The 16,460-nt window shown below is 41.8% G+C and overlaps 1 protein-coding gene across 1 annotated transcript in view; it reads left to right on the top strand.

Annotated features, from left to right (window-relative positions):
* WWC1 (WW and C2 domain containing 1) overlaps positions 1-16,460 on the top strand; it is a 67,006-nt gene that overhangs the window by 35,574 nt on the left and 14,972 nt on the right. Inside the window, exons 3-11 of the mRNA XM_032703041.1 lie at positions 874-1,077; positions 2,761-2,837; positions 3,762-3,841; positions 4,769-4,898; positions 5,405-5,551; positions 6,562-6,635; positions 11,161-11,403; positions 12,837-12,926; positions 15,219-15,757. Coding sequence (XP_032558932.1) covers positions 874-1,077; positions 2,761-2,837; positions 3,762-3,841; positions 4,769-4,898; positions 5,405-5,551; positions 6,562-6,635; positions 11,161-11,403; positions 12,837-12,926; positions 15,219-15,757 — 1,584 coding nt within the window. The remainder of the gene's footprint in view (positions 1-873; positions 1,078-2,760; positions 2,838-3,761; positions 3,842-4,768; positions 4,899-5,404; positions 5,552-6,561; positions 6,636-11,160; positions 11,404-12,836; positions 12,927-15,218; positions 15,758-16,460) is intronic.

Raw genomic sequence — 16,460 nt, 5'->3', positions numbered from 1 at the left:
CAAAACAGAGACAAACACTGACAATAAATTTGCTTCATTAGTATTAGGACCAGCTGTGTGTCTGTGACCTTATGCCTTTTTCACGATTAGAAACCTGGAAAGCAATGTGTTGGTTGTGCTGGGGTAACTGAGATGGAAGTGGTGTAACTGCTCATGGCTGCATTGCCTTTGTCACCTTAAATTCCACCTCCTGTATTCTTCAGTGATTTACTGCTGTCCCTGCTTTTGCTGAAGGAGTTGTTTGCTCCCCTTCTGAGATGCTGTTTGTATGATGTCATTTAAGAAGGTTTCACAAATACATCCTGTGATTTGATGAGTCTTTGTTTTTACTTACCTGTGGAATCGGAGTGAGAGGGTTTTCTTTCTCCTCTTTAATAAAAGCCACTTGGCAGCCAAAGAGGACGGCCAGAGTTGTAAATGCTTTCATGTTGTCAGATGCAGTATAATGCAGTCATGTGGCAATGATATTTTCTGAAGGGTTTTTTTAATCAGTGAAACAGTAGAGGTATTTTATTAGTAATGTTATAAAGCAGTTGCAATAAAGATAAGTCTAACAGTCAATGTCAGTATCTTAGAGGTGTGTGTGCATGTTCTTGGGTGGATGTTTTTGAGAGCCAGAACCAGCAGAGGAGTTGGAGAGTCGTATGACAATTTTGTAATGAATTGTTCTACACAGTGATTCAGCAAAACTCATTGGAATTCATTGTGGATCGATGGTCACCTCCTAAGAAAAAAGGAAAATATCCTTATTCCGCATTCTTTATTACGGGCAAGGGGCTATTTTAAAATATTGTCACAGACAGTGGAGCTTCTCCAGGCAGCAGAACAAACCTGCATTCTGTTGATCTGGCTTTCTCCTGTTTTCTGTCCAAGAAACTACCCAGATAGAAGACCCCCGGGTGCAATGGCGGCGGGAGCAGGAGCACATGCTCAAAGACTACCTGGTCCTGGCCCAGGAGGCGATTGCTGCACAGAAGGAGATCTGTCAAGTGAAGCAGCAGAGGCTTGAACTGGCCCAGCAGGAATATCGGCAGCTTCATGATGTTTGGGAGCACAAACTGGGCTCTCAGACCAGCTGTGAGTACTTAGTGAACTCTTAACCAGTGACTTCCTCTGTCATGAACCCGCTAGGACAGTAAACGTGCATGAGGCTGCTCCTCTGATAACTGGGATGTTTTGCCACGTCACTCTCCACGTTTGCTCAGTTTGTCTCAAAAGCAGTCGCTGCCCAACACCTGGTTGGTAAAGGCTGATTGTTGTGGGACACTCTTGTGGCTGGCTCAGACACTGGTGTCAGCGTGCAGCTTTTCAGCGTGGGCTTCAAAAACTGTGAAAAAGTGTGGTGCTTGGCTCTGTGTGAAAATGTGGAGTTATGTGGTATTTTTCTTGGTTCCCTTGTTTAAAATACAGAAACAAGGCAAGAAAGGCCATCTTGGATAACATTCCCAGACATTTTGTAGTTTAACATCCCAGTTGAGTGGCTGTTTGTGGAGCTGAGGGCCTGTATTTTATGCCATGTAAAAGCCAACAGTGGTGGATTGCCTCTCGTGTGTGTGAGGAACACTGTTTTGTGCTCCATATTCCTTATTGCACAGGAAGCATCAATACCTGTTGCTTCAAGAATTGGTGCAGAAATGACTATAGAATGCCATATGTTTCCTCCTCACTTACTAGTTAGGAGCTGGAAAATGTCCAGAGGAGGATTTATTTCCTACAAGTATTCCAGAAATTTTTTTATAATCCTCATAATTGCAAACTTTCTGTGTTCTTGCTAGCCCCATCAGTGCACCTCTGTCTCCCTGCTTCACTCTTGTGAGTTGTGTCTTATGATGGACAATTCCACTGGTTAATCCTGTGCCTGATGTTAAAAGATTTTAAGTGGTTTTCTGTCAGCTGAAGCATTCTTGTTTGACAAGGGTCCCGTCCATCAACTCTGAAGTACAATTTTTAGTCTTTACTTAAGAGGACTCTACTTGAGTGCTGGTGTAGCAGTGCAGTAGACTAAGGACGTGAGTTACACTGGTATGATGTGATTTGTCTTGAGAAATACAGCCAAACTGAAAGAACTAGAAATGCTTTCCCATGTTTTATAAGGCATAAACTGATGACTGCAAGGATCAAAATATTTCCCTTGCCTACAGCTACCTCTAACAACACTGTACATTGGGGAGATTCTGTACCTTCTGAGGCAGAAGAGGTTTAACCGCTGCTGAGAAGAGAGTTCTGCTCTTAATGGGACATTAATTTAATCCAGTATGACACGTTGTGTGGTTGGTTTTGTCCTCAAGGCTGTGAGAAGGCTTGCGTTGCATTTTTCAGTTTCTTCTCATTCTTTGCTTTTTTTCCTAAACATTCAGTGAACTGTTTTGCTCAATGAGAAAGCCTGAAAAAAATAATTAAGTAAACCTTCATGCCATGCCTGTCCCTTCAGTTCTGTTAAATGCCTTTGGAAATGCAGGAAGCCACACTATTGAATGGAGTGAATGTGTTTGGGAGTTTGAGTTAAGTGTGTTAACCTGGAACAAATCCAGACTCTGGAGATGCAGGCAGGACATGCTCTGGCCTCTTTAGTTTACACTTGTGGAATTCTTGACTGCACCGTTGCCTTTCCCTGCCTGTGAGAGGGGTGAGATCTGGAAATTGGGCAAAAGGCTTACACAAGCAATGTGTGGGGATCTGGGTGTGCAGGAGTGATGGGGGTCTTGCTTTGTGCTGGGGAAGAAGGTAAAGCTGCTAAACTGGGTGCTGTATTTGTTCTAGTGCTCTCTGGCTCATCGTCAAGTTCCAAGTATGACCCGGAGATCCTCAAAGCGGAGATTGCTACTACAAAATCCAGGGTGAGTAGTACAAAGGGACCTTTGCTTGCCATGAGTAACCTTCAGATATTTCCAGACCTCATGGCAAACACTAAAAGGGGATGCCAAAGCAGTTGGAAGAGCTAATGTCGCTGTTTTTAATCTAGGAGGCGATTTATCAGAATTTTCAAACGTTGCAATCTTGGGATTTTGAAACACTTTTTTTTCCGCTTAGACTTTAGACTTCCTTGGCAGCTGGTAGGACATCCTGCTGCACAGACACACTGTGGGCTGTGTGCTGGCTCCTGGTTGTGCCCCAGCAGTGGAGAGCTGTGAGTTCTCTCCAGAGACTGGCAGCTGTTTTGTCCTGGGCTCAGTGCGGGCTGTCAGCAGTGGCTGTGTGCGCTCTCATGCAGAGCCCGGTTTGGGAAGAAGAAAGGACTAAAGTAAAGTAGGTCAGTGTGGCCTCTGTGGAGGAATATAAAACAGCAAGCTGTAGGGTCAGTGGATTTACAATATGTGTTATCATCCTGCTGTGTTACTCGTGCAGTGGGGCCTTTTAGTTTGGTATCTTGGAGGGTGGCTTTTGTGGAGTGTAGCTCCTGTTTTGGTGCTTAACAGTTTTTTTAATGACTGGGAAGGTTTTAAACATTTCTGAGTAAAAGTGACATGTGTTTCGTTGTTGTCTCTCTTGAACTTTTCTTAACTTTTCTGCTTATGAGGTTGGAACTTCCCTTGAGCCCTAATTCCCTGGTATAATAGCATGTGCTGGATAAAACCCTAGCCAGTGATAAAGTCCTGATGAGGATGCATTTAGGGCTGCTTGCTGCTGTTGAGATGAGCTGATTATCTGGAAAATTTGTTTAGAGTACTGTCTCCACTGAATAAATTCTGAATTGAATGGGTAGTGCTGTACCTAAGTACCCATATAAGATATCATTCTAAAAATGTGACACCTTGCTGCAGGTTAATAAACTCAAGAGGGAAGTAGCTCACATGAAGCAAGAGCTCCAGTACAAAGAGCATGGATTTCAAACGCTGAAGAAGTAAGTGTGTTCTCAAGATCTTATTTTCAGTGCAGAACATTTCTGGCTTGCAATACATCCCCCACTACATTTATAAATAGCTGCCTAAATAACGTAAGCTGAAATATGTTGCTGCTGATATCTTTAGGCTGATATCTTTAGGCTGAAAGCAGTACACAGCCATGGGGGTAGCTGTCTCAAATCAATGCCTGTATGTGATTGAACACGTCAGAACTGACTTCATGGCAAGAAGATTTTGAACCAGGATCTTGTCACTTAACTGGTATTCAATTTTACTGAGTATGGCTCAACACAGATGACCCAGTACAGCCCATTGTCTTGATTATAAGAGCCATGGATCTAGAGCACTGAGGAAAAACCTGAGGGGGAGTGTGAGGGGAGGAAAAGTTTCAGGTACTTACCTTTGTATGACTAGACATCTGGCATCTCTTAAAGAGATATTTATTATAAATGTCAACTGGGGTAGAATTCCTTTGGGAAAAGGGAGGGATGAGGTGGTTTGTAATTAGGTTGTGAAAGCAAATACATCTGTGCATGTGAGTCTGTGCCTGGTTTTTGAAATCATGACTGAAAATAAGGTAATTCTCATGATGGCTAAGCTGATCCTCTCCAGCTTAGGAACAAGGCAGCTGGCAGCAGTGTGCCCAAACAAACCCTTTTGGGGGGTTTGTGTGCACCTTTGTCCTCCCTAGGGAGTCAAAGAGATGATGATATGGCTAAAATTAGAATTCTGAAGCTTAAGGTACTGCTGAGTGGAGTAACTTAGGCAGTGATGAATGGGGTTCTTTGTTCCTTCTCTTGTCCTTGTTATACTTTGGAGTGTGTTTTTCTTAAAAATTCCTGTCAAGATGCATGCATCTAGGATGATTCAATTAACTGGATGTTATAAAGTGTTAGCTTACTGGTTTTTTTTTAATTTCTATGCAGAATTGACATGAAAATGTCTGATACTCAAGGTGGCTACAAACTTGATGAGGCACAAGCCATTTTAAGTGAAATGAAAGCTCTCAAGAAGGCCATCACATCAGGGGAGAAGGAAAAACAAGACCTCATTCAGGTATTGAAACAAGATGACTTTATATTATTTTGTGTCACCATTGGTAGAAGATTGAATTTCTGAGAAGTAGTTTAAGTATTTTGCCTTTCAGATATGTAATTGAGATTTTTATTAACATAAACTAGTTCTATGTTGAGGTTGGACTGCAGCCTTTTGGTTCTTCAGATCCTGGAAATAAGAAGTATAAAATATAACAACTAACAGTAATAAGCACTTTCTTAGAGATTAGTGTTCATCTCAGGGTTTATTGGTTAAGAATGAACCCTGTGGCTGCCTTGGTCTGCCATGTCCAGCTGAGAGCCTGTCTGTCCAGGCAGGATGGTGATGTGGGCTGCTCCAGGCTGTGGGAGATGCAGTCCAGCCGTGCCTGAGCTCCTGTTTGTGGGGTCTGAGTGGGCTCAGCAAACATGGCCAGATCTTAATCATGTGGTTAGGCTAAAGTTATGCAGCTTGCTGAGGTGCTTTGAGTAGGGGTGAGCTCACCTCATGGCTTTTTATGGTTTTAGAGCCTGGCCAGGTTGAAAGACAGCTTTGTGAACGACAGAGGATCCCAGTCAGACCTGTGGGCCAGCAGCGTGTCTGTGGAAAGCTCCAGCCCTTTGCTACCCCGGCAGTACCTGGATGTCAGCTCCCAGACAGATGTTTCAGGAAATGTGAGTAATGCTTGAGAAACCCTGTGCATGTGGAGACATTCCCCCTGAACTATGTGTAGTGCTGCCTTAGTGTGAGTTTCCAGGCATGGACAAGTTTCTGTGAAGTCATGCCTTCTCCTGGTTTAAACTTCAGCGTGACCTTCACTTTTTGTGTGCAATGTTAATGGACCTCTAAGGGCAACCTCATGTTTCCCCACACTGTCTCTATGAGAACAACCCAGGGGGGAATAAAAGGGAAGGAAGCTTTTCCTTGCCTGTAGGTGTACCTTCTTGTGATACAAATATTCCCACAGCTCTTTATAGCGATGATATGCTACGAGACAAGAAACTACAGCTACACGTGGGCCAAGCTCTAATGAGGACTCTTCCCTTAGGAGTGTGTTTGGCTTTTATGGTGTTACAAGTGAGAACAGTGGCGTATGTGCAGATATTTTCATGCCATCAGACGTGTAGAGCTCATAAATCTTCAGTCCACATGTGCAACAAAATCATAAGTGTCAGGTGGTGCCAGCCTTGGTCAGTGCTGGGGGTGCATCTTATTTCTCACAGGACAGCACAGAGCCTCTCCTGTGAACCTTTACTTACCCGTTTGCAGCCACTTTCAGTCAGGGTCACACATGTTGCTAAAGATCTGCAGGTTTGGGCATGATGGGGTGTACCTTGTCTTTAAGACTTTACAGCCAAAGCAAGATGTCATCCCAAACCAAGGGTGCAAACAGCATTTTAGAAAAAAAGATTACAAGGGTATTTGTAATAGATAGATGTGGTAGATTTACTTTTTTTCTGATAAACTAGGCCGAAAAGAGCCTCTTAATCTTGTGGGGTTTCAAGTATTTGAAGAAATCATGAAAAAATGTAATCAAAGGCAGTGTGTTCCTATTCTGTGATTGGTTTAACTAGGAAATGAGTTTGAGAAGAGAAAGTGTCACTTGTAATCTCGTGGGTTTCAACAGAAAAAAACCAAAAGAGGAGTGGTTACTAAGTTGCTGATGTTATATTTTGTGTCTCAGTTTATTACCAGCAGCAATAACCAGTTGGCTGAGAAAGTGAGATTACGCCTGCAGTATGAAGAAGCAAAGAGAAGGTAATTCTTTGGACCTTTTGGCTGTCACACAGCTTATTCTGAGGATATTTCACTAGAAGAGGTGTCACCAGATTGAAACCCAGCAGTACTGCTAAATAAATATGGTAATTTTTGAGCCAGTGAGACAATAGGCTTTTTGGGCCAGCGTTATCTTTCAAGAAATAAATAACCATCCTAGAAATTACTAAGACATGACTAATACATGAAGAATTCAGTCTGGCCACACCTATGGGGACAGAAGTGGTTTTGCTACCTGTTGCCAATGCTTCCCCATTCCTAATAAGGAGACTGTACTGCAAGGCATCTCCTTACCTTATTCAAAATGAAATGAATGTTTGCATGGCTTGAAGGCTGATAAAGAGAAAGGTATATTGTGTTAACACCTAACATATCAAAATATGGTCAATGGCTGCAATTCCAGATCTTATCTGTAAGAACATAAGTTTTCACCCTTGCCCTCTGATCTGAGATGAATGGAGAATAGATTAAAAAAAAATTCTATCTACTTAACAGGCCAATTTAAGCAAAAGGTTTCCAGGATTTACTTTTTTGATAGATAATAGATAGCACAACTGTGTAGTTAAATGAAAAACCACCAAGCATTATTGTTTAGACTTTGGCTGGCCTAGTCCTTACAGTGATGTAACCATTGGTGGTGGTGACTTTTTCACTTTTAACTGCTCTAGAGGGACTTTGCAATTCCAGAATAACAAAGTTCAGATGCTTGGTACACTCTGTACTGGGATATATGCAAAGAGAAGGATTTTTCTCCAGCCTCTAATTAGAAATAAGAGCTTTAAGGCTGAGATTACTCATAATGTTCTCATTTTGGTATATTGGCACGGCCAATAGGCCATGTTTCTCAGTGGCATAAAATCTGATCTGTGTCTGTGGCAGTTGTCAAAGACTATGTGTGCTCAGCTGCTTCTGACACAAACTTACACTTTTTTTTTCTTACGTGGAGCGTTTTCATCAGAACTGTTTGTTTTACCAGTCCAAGATTTGCCAAACTACTTTGACATTGAAATCATGCAGTGACTTTTGAAAACAACATAAAAAATATTATTCCTTCAGATGCAGTGGTTAATTTTTCCTGTGTTAAAAGTGCTTTTTACTTTTAAGCTTTGCTGAAGACTGCAGTTTAATTCACACTGACCTTACCTCTTCAGTGGTAAGAGGAATGCTCTTACTTTAGCCTGTATCTTTTCCAAGGAGGGGCAAGGGAATAGTGGCAAACGTGAGAACCTAATCAATATGCTCTTTAAAAAGAGTCAGAACTTTATATAAAGGCAGTGCAGTAGTTCATTTGAAGTAATGATGAAGGGCATACACACATCTTGCAATTAGAGAATATTTGATACCCATTCCCCACGTCTGTCTTAGATTATCTATAGATTTTTCTCAGAGTTTAAAAAACAGTATTATGGAAAGATGGATCTGAATGGATATGAATAATTGATGGTAAAATGCAAAGTTCTCCAGCTATCAGGGCACTATGGGTTTGGCACAATGTTTAGTAGGAGCTGCAGAAACAAATACCTTGACTGCTTTAAAGCTGGAACAATACTATGGATATAGTGACTCACAAGGAACCTTCTGTGCCTGTGAAAATTCTTCCTTGTGATGTTAGAAGTGTTTCCTGTCCCCACAGCAGCATTAAAATGTTTCAAAAACTCAAAGAAGAGTAAATGCTTTGCCCACACATGTGGGCATGAAGGAACCAAATGGTGGAAATACATGTACCTTATTAGCTCTGCATTTTCTGGAAAGGTAAAACTGAAGGCTTGAAATCAAGATGATCCCATATTAATTAGTTTAGAACTACTAGATTTGTAAGGGCTGATGTTTTTGACTGTGGCAGACTGTGTTTGTTGGTGGACCAGACTAAAGGCACAGATGTAGGTGAATAATTTGCTGACCTTCACTACACCAGAACTGTCAGGACACAATTCTGCCTGTTCCCTTACCCACCACTAAAGCAGGAAATGTAAAACCTGCCAGAAAAGGACACAGAGAGAAACAGAGGCTGATGTCAGATAGGATTGTTAATTACTGGTTGTAGATACACATCTTAATGTCCACTCAGTGGAGATGCATGTGTTCTGAACACTCTCCAAAGAGACTAAAAATTTTATGTGTTGTGCCTGTGTTGCATAATAATAGACAGTACTAACTTTTCCTAGTAAAGGAAAAAAAAAACCAGACTTGATATGACAATGAATAAATCATCTAACTGGCTTTTCTAGGTAAAAAGAAAACAGTGAAATAAAACTTGACCTTCCTGGTCAGTATTTCTTCAGTCTTGCAAGCTGGTGGCCATTCAGAAAGATGATGTGACCTGAGCCCAGCATAACAAACCCAGCCTGGCTCAGCAGTGATGCAGTTCAGACTCAGGCAGTGAATTCTGGTGTGTTCAGCCAAGTGCCTGCAAGGTCTTCCTTTTGTAATGGTGCTGCTTTATTGGAAAAAATAGAATACATAAATCTCCTTTTAACTGAGAAGGGCAAAAAGAATGATCATTTACCAAAGGTAAAACCTGAGGTTAGTTTAACAAAGCTGTTAGACTCGGAAATGCATAGAGAACAAATTCCCGTGGAAAAGCCATATCCATGCAAATGTATGCCAAAAGAGATCAGATTAATGCCAGCCAATCCTCTTAGAGTCATATCCCTTCAAAATGCACAGAGGAATTCTTGGATTATGAATTAATGCCACTGTTAATTCTTCATTGGAGCACAGTATTGCACTTAATCAGGCACTCAAAAACAAAACAGCTCTTAAGAAGACCTAAAAATAGTTGAGCTGAATATCTATCAATTATGGAACTTTAATTAGAGTAAGCAACCTGCTGTGGGAAATGGGTTTACAGAAAGTGAGGCTTCTCTTCAGAAAGGTGATCTCTGGTGTGTCTCCTGTGACAGTGGAGGCAGGTCGGTGTGTGTGAGCCTAATCCTTCACAGGCTCTCTCGGGGCTCGAGTTCCTCTTGGCCTCTGGAGCTTGGAAGACAAAGCTTTATTCTTCAAGGCCATTCAGGAGCCATGTAGCTGCTGCTGCCCAGATCTGCATCTTATTGCTTACCCCACACACTTTGATTCTGCTGCTTGGCACTGAACTTGCTCTGTGCCTGCACGTGTGCTGGTTTGCTGGGGGAAGCGGCACTGTCCTGCACTTCTGTAGCATAAACCAAATTCTAGAAAGAGGTGAACCCAGATTAGTGGCTGCAGCTGTTTATTGTGCTCAATTTAGGTCCAGTAATTCTGTCACTAGATCACAAAGGCCTTTTCAAAGGGAGATGAATATTGGACGTTCATTTTACACACACATTTCGTTCCATTTCTTATGTATTTATTAAACCCAAGTCAGAGATTAACCTGAGTTAATCACATATGCCTTAACTCTCTGATCTTCAGTCAGGTGAATTATTTTTGCAAGTATCTTGCCTTACATTGCAAAATACTTTTTCTTCTTGTTTGCCTTCTAAGCTTTTCTAATTTTTGCGCCCCAACCCATTCTGCCCTTCCCATTCCCTGCTTTCCACTTGATATTTTTGATTGTGCAAGTTCCAGAAATGCTGGTAATTCTTATTCAGCTTTATCTGAACTATGGTTTCTCACCAAACTGCCATGATCACCCTGTCAGGTCATGAAGAGTTGTAGGTCAGTGAGTGCAAAGGAGGCAGCTTCCTTACCTGCCACAAGCTGTGCTGTCAGTCAAAGCTCTTGCTAAATTCTAGATCTGTATTGCTCTTGCTTTTAGTCATCATCTTCCTGCCTGAGCTCATGTGGTGTGTTGCTGAAGGACTGGTGATACAGACTTTAAACTGAAATCTGGAATGATACCTCTAGTGAAAATAGACTTAAAATCGGGTGCAAGCAGGAAGCTCTGGATTTAGGTAGTGTTTTATTGCCTCTCTGACTCCTCACATCTGCAGGGTGCCCCAGAAGTAGTGTAGCTCTTTAATGTGTCCAAAATGTTTATTGTTGAGTCAACAGGTGAATGCTTCCAGTAGCAGCATGGAGACATGATTAACTTCCTCATCGTAAAGACAAAAAAGAATTCCTAAACTTTTGAGTAACCACTGATCTTTATCTGAATCGTATATGGGGAGTATACAGTTCTTTTCCATAAAGCTGATTAAAGATCAGATATTTGCCACATGATACTCTCCACATGAACTACTGTGAGGTCATTGGAGCACCTAGAATGTATCTGATAGCTTTTTCTGAGATCCAGAATTTTCATTATATTATTCCCTGCCTGGTGGACACTACAGATTAGCTAGAGCCTTAGTTTTCTGCTGGGAACAAACCTGAGTTAAAACCCCATTCTTCATGTCCACATGCCAGGGGTGTTGTCACTTTGACAGCGTTTTGGTAATGGGGACACGAGGGTGGCTGTCCCTGAGCTGAGATTCTTCCTCAGGGCAGTGGAAGATGTGGTTGGTTGTGGTGCTACCTTTGTGTGTCTGGAGCAGGAGATCAGCCACTCTGGGAATAACTGCTTGGTTGTGTTTTTTTCCTCCAGAATAGCGAACCTGAAAATCCAACTGGCTAAGCTTGACAGCGAGGCCTGGCCTGGCGTGCTGGACTCCGAGCGGGACCGTCTGATACTGATTAATGAGAAGGAGGAGCTCTTGAAAGAACTGCGGTTTATTAACCCCAGACAATGGACTCGAGGGGAGGTGGAGAGACTGGAGATGGAGAGGAGGCGCCTGGAAGAAGACCTTCAGGCTGCCAGAGACACTCAGAGCAAAGCTCTGACTGAGAGGTAGGTTAGTGGGCACAGGACAGAGTGTGCCTTGTTGGGTGAGAGGTACCCGGGGGCAAGCGGCAACATCCCCTGGCTGACTGCTCAGAGCAGTGTGCCCTCGGATTCCCAGGACACTCCTCTTAGAAGGCTTCTGAAATCGTCTCCCAGACAACCCACCTGCAAGTCTTACTCCCTCAACGGGCGAAAGGTTGTTGTTCCTACAATGGATCCTTTATGGGAATGTGAGAAATGCTCAAAATAACCCAGTGTGGTGCTAGTGCAATGAAATGTTTCTGTATGCAGCCAGCACCTCACAGCAGCTTCTACGCTTGCTGTGCAGTCTGAGGCTTGGTAAATGTCAGCAGATGGAATTTTAAATTTTTAAAATTTGTTGTTTGTTCTCAGCATCCTCATATGTGAGTCCTGTAGGATCTGGTATTTGACAGGGCTGTGGGACTTGCACGGAGTATCCTGTGAATCTAAACTAGCTGAAAAAAATGCCAGCTATCCTCCCTAATTTTGCTTGTGTTGCAGGGGGAGATCTCATGGGGATGTACAGTGAGGATGAATACTGCATTAGGCATTGCCTACAGGTGTTTTACAACCTGGATGTATTAACGTGGGTGGCTACAACAATGTTTCTGGTAGCTGCAGTCTCTTGAATATGTATGGAATAGGCACACTGCATTCACTCTGTGGCTCTGTATTTTCATTTCTTCTACATGGTCAGTGTCCAGATGACACCAGTTTTTTACAGTCTGGTTTTATCATGCTGGAAAAAATATAGACATCTCAGCTGCAAGACTTTTACCAGCCTGAAATATCAGTGGTTTGACAAATCTTTTTGATCTTAAGATGAACCCTCTCATTTGGGATTTTTAGGAATATGGTGACATTTTAGTGTGCCAAAGAAATAGCATATTTCTGGGGAAGGATTTTGTGTCCAGAGACCTGTTAAGTTGGGGTGTGAGCGCCCAAGTGCTTTGTCTCAAACCAGTTCAGGTGTGAAATAAAGCTGAGATGTTGCTGAAGTCAATAATTCTTGTAGAGCTGTAATGAGATGGTTAATAACTAAATCATCTAACCCTTAGTCATCCACAGACCTTAATGAGAGGAAATGAAGGCATTTATACATTTATCAGCAGAGTAACTATAGGAATGCAATAATGTATAGTGAGTAAAATTTGCCTGACTCTTTTAAGACCTGATCCTAGAAACATTAACTTTTATGGTACTAGCTGTAGTTATTTTCTCCTGTTGTGAATGTTTTTTTGAAGTTGGTAAACATTTACACCTCTTGACCAAATTCTGTCCTCTGTTATACTGTGTATTCTTATTAACTTCTGTAGGATTTCACAGGAAAAAAAAAAAAAAGTGGATTTTATCTTTAATCTGCATTTTAAATAGTAAATGCTGCTTTAGCCCATCTTTTTTCTTCTGTCTTCTCTTAGATTGAAGTTGAGTAGCAAAAGAAATCAGCTTGTCCGGGAGCTGGAAGAAACAACACGATTACTCGCAATGTTGCACACCCAGCTGAAAAGGTAGGTGACCTTTTCCAGAAGCTGTAGGTGCTTTAACTGCCTTTTTCTGCTAACAATTTCATCTCCCAGCTGAGAGGGCTGAAAGACCATAGTAGTGACCTAAGAGCCCTGTGTAGGCAGTGGAAAGAGAAGCCTCGAGGATCATACATCAGTTTAGATGGATGCTTTTCACTGGACTGAATAACCTGAATAACTGCCTCTGCCTGACAGCAGGAGTCTGCACAGTCCCTTCTGCTTCAGACATGTAACATTTAGGTGACCAAGGATAGCTGAGATTTTTTCACTACAGGTTGAATTCCTGAAGTATTATATTAATGAAGTATGTTAAAGACAACTTAACACACACAGAGCAAGTGAAGTGGATCTTAGTAATGCAAGTACATGTATGAATGTCATGACTGTATTTCTCTAAATTATTTCCAAATGTGCTGTTGCTTGCAGTGCAGACAATGTATTGAGAGATCCCCGAATCTGTTGTGATCCATAAGGTTTCTGCAGTCAGAATGTGGCCTGGTAGTTCAGGCAGTATTTTTGGAAAAGCACAGGATTACTGTTTCCAGACAAATTGCAGGCAGTAAGGTCAAATCATCATTTTGCTAAAACTGTGTTTTCATTGTTCTTATTTTCAAGAAAGTTTGATGGGTTTTTTGAGGTTTTTCCTATCAGTGTGTACTGAATTTGCTCTGTTTGTAGCTTCTCCTCCACTTGGATTCTGTTTGATTTTGTGAAGATGACACCGAAAAGACTGGAAAGAAATCGTAGTGCAAGACTGACATGTAAATAAGCCACCATGGAGAGTAGCAATCTGTGAGGCTTTTATGCAGTGGAAATGCATCCTATTTTCATTTCACCTAGCTGATTAGGGATCTTTTGAGGTGACCAAGAAGCATGTGAAACTAATTTCTTCCTAACCATGTGCCCAGTGTTCTTGGCATGCTCCTTCAGAAGAATAAGTGTTTGTTATTAACCCCATAATGCAAAATGTCTGGCATTCAAAGCTATGCACAAAAGGAAGTCGAGCACAGGTTTTTGATAGGGAAAAGATTAATTAAAACCCCCTCCCTTTTCATAGTGAAATACACTGAAAAGCTGTAAATTTATTAGACCTTGACAGATCTATATATATTGCCAATATGCAAAACCATCTCTCATGTTTCAATTATGTTTCACTCAGAAGCTTTTTTGACCAAATGTGATGCAGTCCACATCTGTCATACAAATGCAGAAGACATCTTGTGCCAAAATTATACAAAATACAGCATACTTGCCTTTTCTCTCATAAGGTCATGGACATAATTATACAAATGTAGCTTCCAGCTTTTACCCCATAAATAATAAATAAGGATTTATTAGGCTTATTAACATCTCACTGCTTTTCAGTGGGGCAACTTAAGCCACTTATACATATGCAGTGATTTTTCAGTAGCTAATCCCTATCTGAAGTGAGGGACAGTAATGAGCAGGGTCTTTAATATCCAGAGCAGGAGTGTTGGTTTAAATGGAATTTCTAGAGATGGTACATATTGTAGTCACTACTGGAGTATTTGTTGGGTCTTCTGAGCAGAAAACTGTGCTGTGGTGTCTGGGCTTTCTCATCTGAACAGACTTCTGTTCGGCACCTGCTTAAAATTAATTTTGCTGTCAGTTATGTTCTGATCCTAGAACTCTAGGGATGAATAATGTCTGTGAACCGATTTCACAGCCCAACCCCAACTCTTTCCCTTGCTCTTTTGGCCCTGTATTCCATGTAGCAGTCTTTCACATAGGTAAATCCTGCCAGTTTTCTGGGAGCTGCTGGCTGCTGTGATCTCTGAGGGCCAGTTCCAGGCAGCTGTGATATTGTCTTTTGGCTGCAGATCCAAAATTGAGGCAAATGGAAGAAAAAATTTCCAAATGGTCAGACAGTTCATTGCAATAACTTCATCTTCTTGCATGGGCCTGGCTGGTTTTTGTGCTTTGGGGATTAACAGGAACCAAAGATGTTTTCCAGACGGATGCGGGAGGAGGATGGTGTCACTGATTTTAATTGATTTGAAACTGTTCATTAGAGTTGTTTTGGCTAAACAAGGACTCTTATGGGTTTGATATGGTGAGCAGAAAAACGTGTATGAATGACACTGTTTTTATTGAGAAGTGACCCAATGTTCCTGCTGCGTAGACTGTGGTTCTGGATTGCTGTGGGGACTAATGCACATGGCCTGAGCTAACAAAGCAAAACCTGTGGGCTTGATGACATTCCACTGTTTTCAGGAGAAATTACAGTCTAATGGTTTTCTGACTTGTTTTCCCCAGTCTCTCCACCAGCATGCTTTCCCTCTCCTCGAGCAGCAGCCCTGGGTCTCTTGCATCTAGCAGAGGATCTCTTGCCACCTCCAGCCAAGATTCATCCACCTCAGCCAGTTTCACTGATCTCTACTACGAGCACCTGGAGCAGTTGGAGCAGTTGGACTCAGAATATCAGAACAAGCTTGACTTGCTCTTGGAAGGGGCCACTGGGTTTAGACCATCAGGCTGTATCACCACTATTCATGAAAATGAAGTAGCAAAAACTCAAAAAGCAGATACCACGAGTCGTGTTCAGGCTCTGAGATCCTTGTCTGGTACTCCAAAATCCATGACATCACTGTCTCCAAGGTCATCTCTCTCTTCTCCATCTCCACCTTGCTCTCCACTGGTGATAGACCCACTCCTAACTGGTGATGCCTTCTCAAGCCATATGGATTTTGATGATGCAGAGATAAGTACAAATCTCTCAGAACTTACACTAAACACTGGGAGTGGCAACTGTAGACTGGAAGAGCCTAGAGGAGGAGATAAACACCTAGGTCAAGGTATGGTAAAAGATCTGCATTCACTGCATGCATTTATTTTTAATGTAGTTCATAAAGCCCTGAGAAGCAAGTGTTTCAGAAGCTCTCTGTCATCTTGATATCTTTATGTTGAAAAGTGTTTTCAGCTGTGAGTTCTGTCTTGTTTGGGAGGAAGGGTTGGTATTTTAATTTGTACACGAAAAATGCTGCTGATCTGATGAGTCTTTCAAAAGACTGTATTTAGGTGTGTTTTTATTGTACTTACACAACTCACAGGGATTTGATGTGCAAATATAAATGGTTGTGATGGGATTCCTGGTTTAATTTGGCACTAAACTATTCAGAATGTCATCTAGTGTTTTGGGTCTGGGAGACACATAATGCCTTATTGACGCAAACTTTTTGACCAAGCTCTTGAGGAGGGCTGGGAAAGCCATTTAGCTTAATAGTTAAGAAATTATAATAATAATCCTTCCCTTCTACCTTGGAATGCATAAGATCTTGCCCTGGTTCCCAGTAAATCAGTGGCAATGAATTTATTAATTTCAGCTGAGCAGACATGTCAAGGCTGTGCTTGAATTCTGATGTTTTGAGGCGGGTGGTCTCTTAGCAACAAAAACGTGTGTAGATTGTGAGTGTGATAAAATAAGACATTTAGAGATAGTGGATGTTCTCATATATGCATATGGCTTGGTGGTGGGTGGGGAGGGCTCATCCTTTTTTA

Source organism: Chiroxiphia lanceolata, chromosome 15 (genome assembly GCF_009829145.1).
Source record: "Chiroxiphia lanceolata isolate bChiLan1 chromosome 15, bChiLan1.pri, whole genome shotgun sequence".
Taxonomy (NCBI): domain Eukaryota; kingdom Metazoa; phylum Chordata; class Aves; order Passeriformes; family Pipridae; genus Chiroxiphia; species Chiroxiphia lanceolata.
Note: the sequence above shows the minus strand (reverse complement) of the source record. Positions and strands in the feature narration are given on the sequence as shown.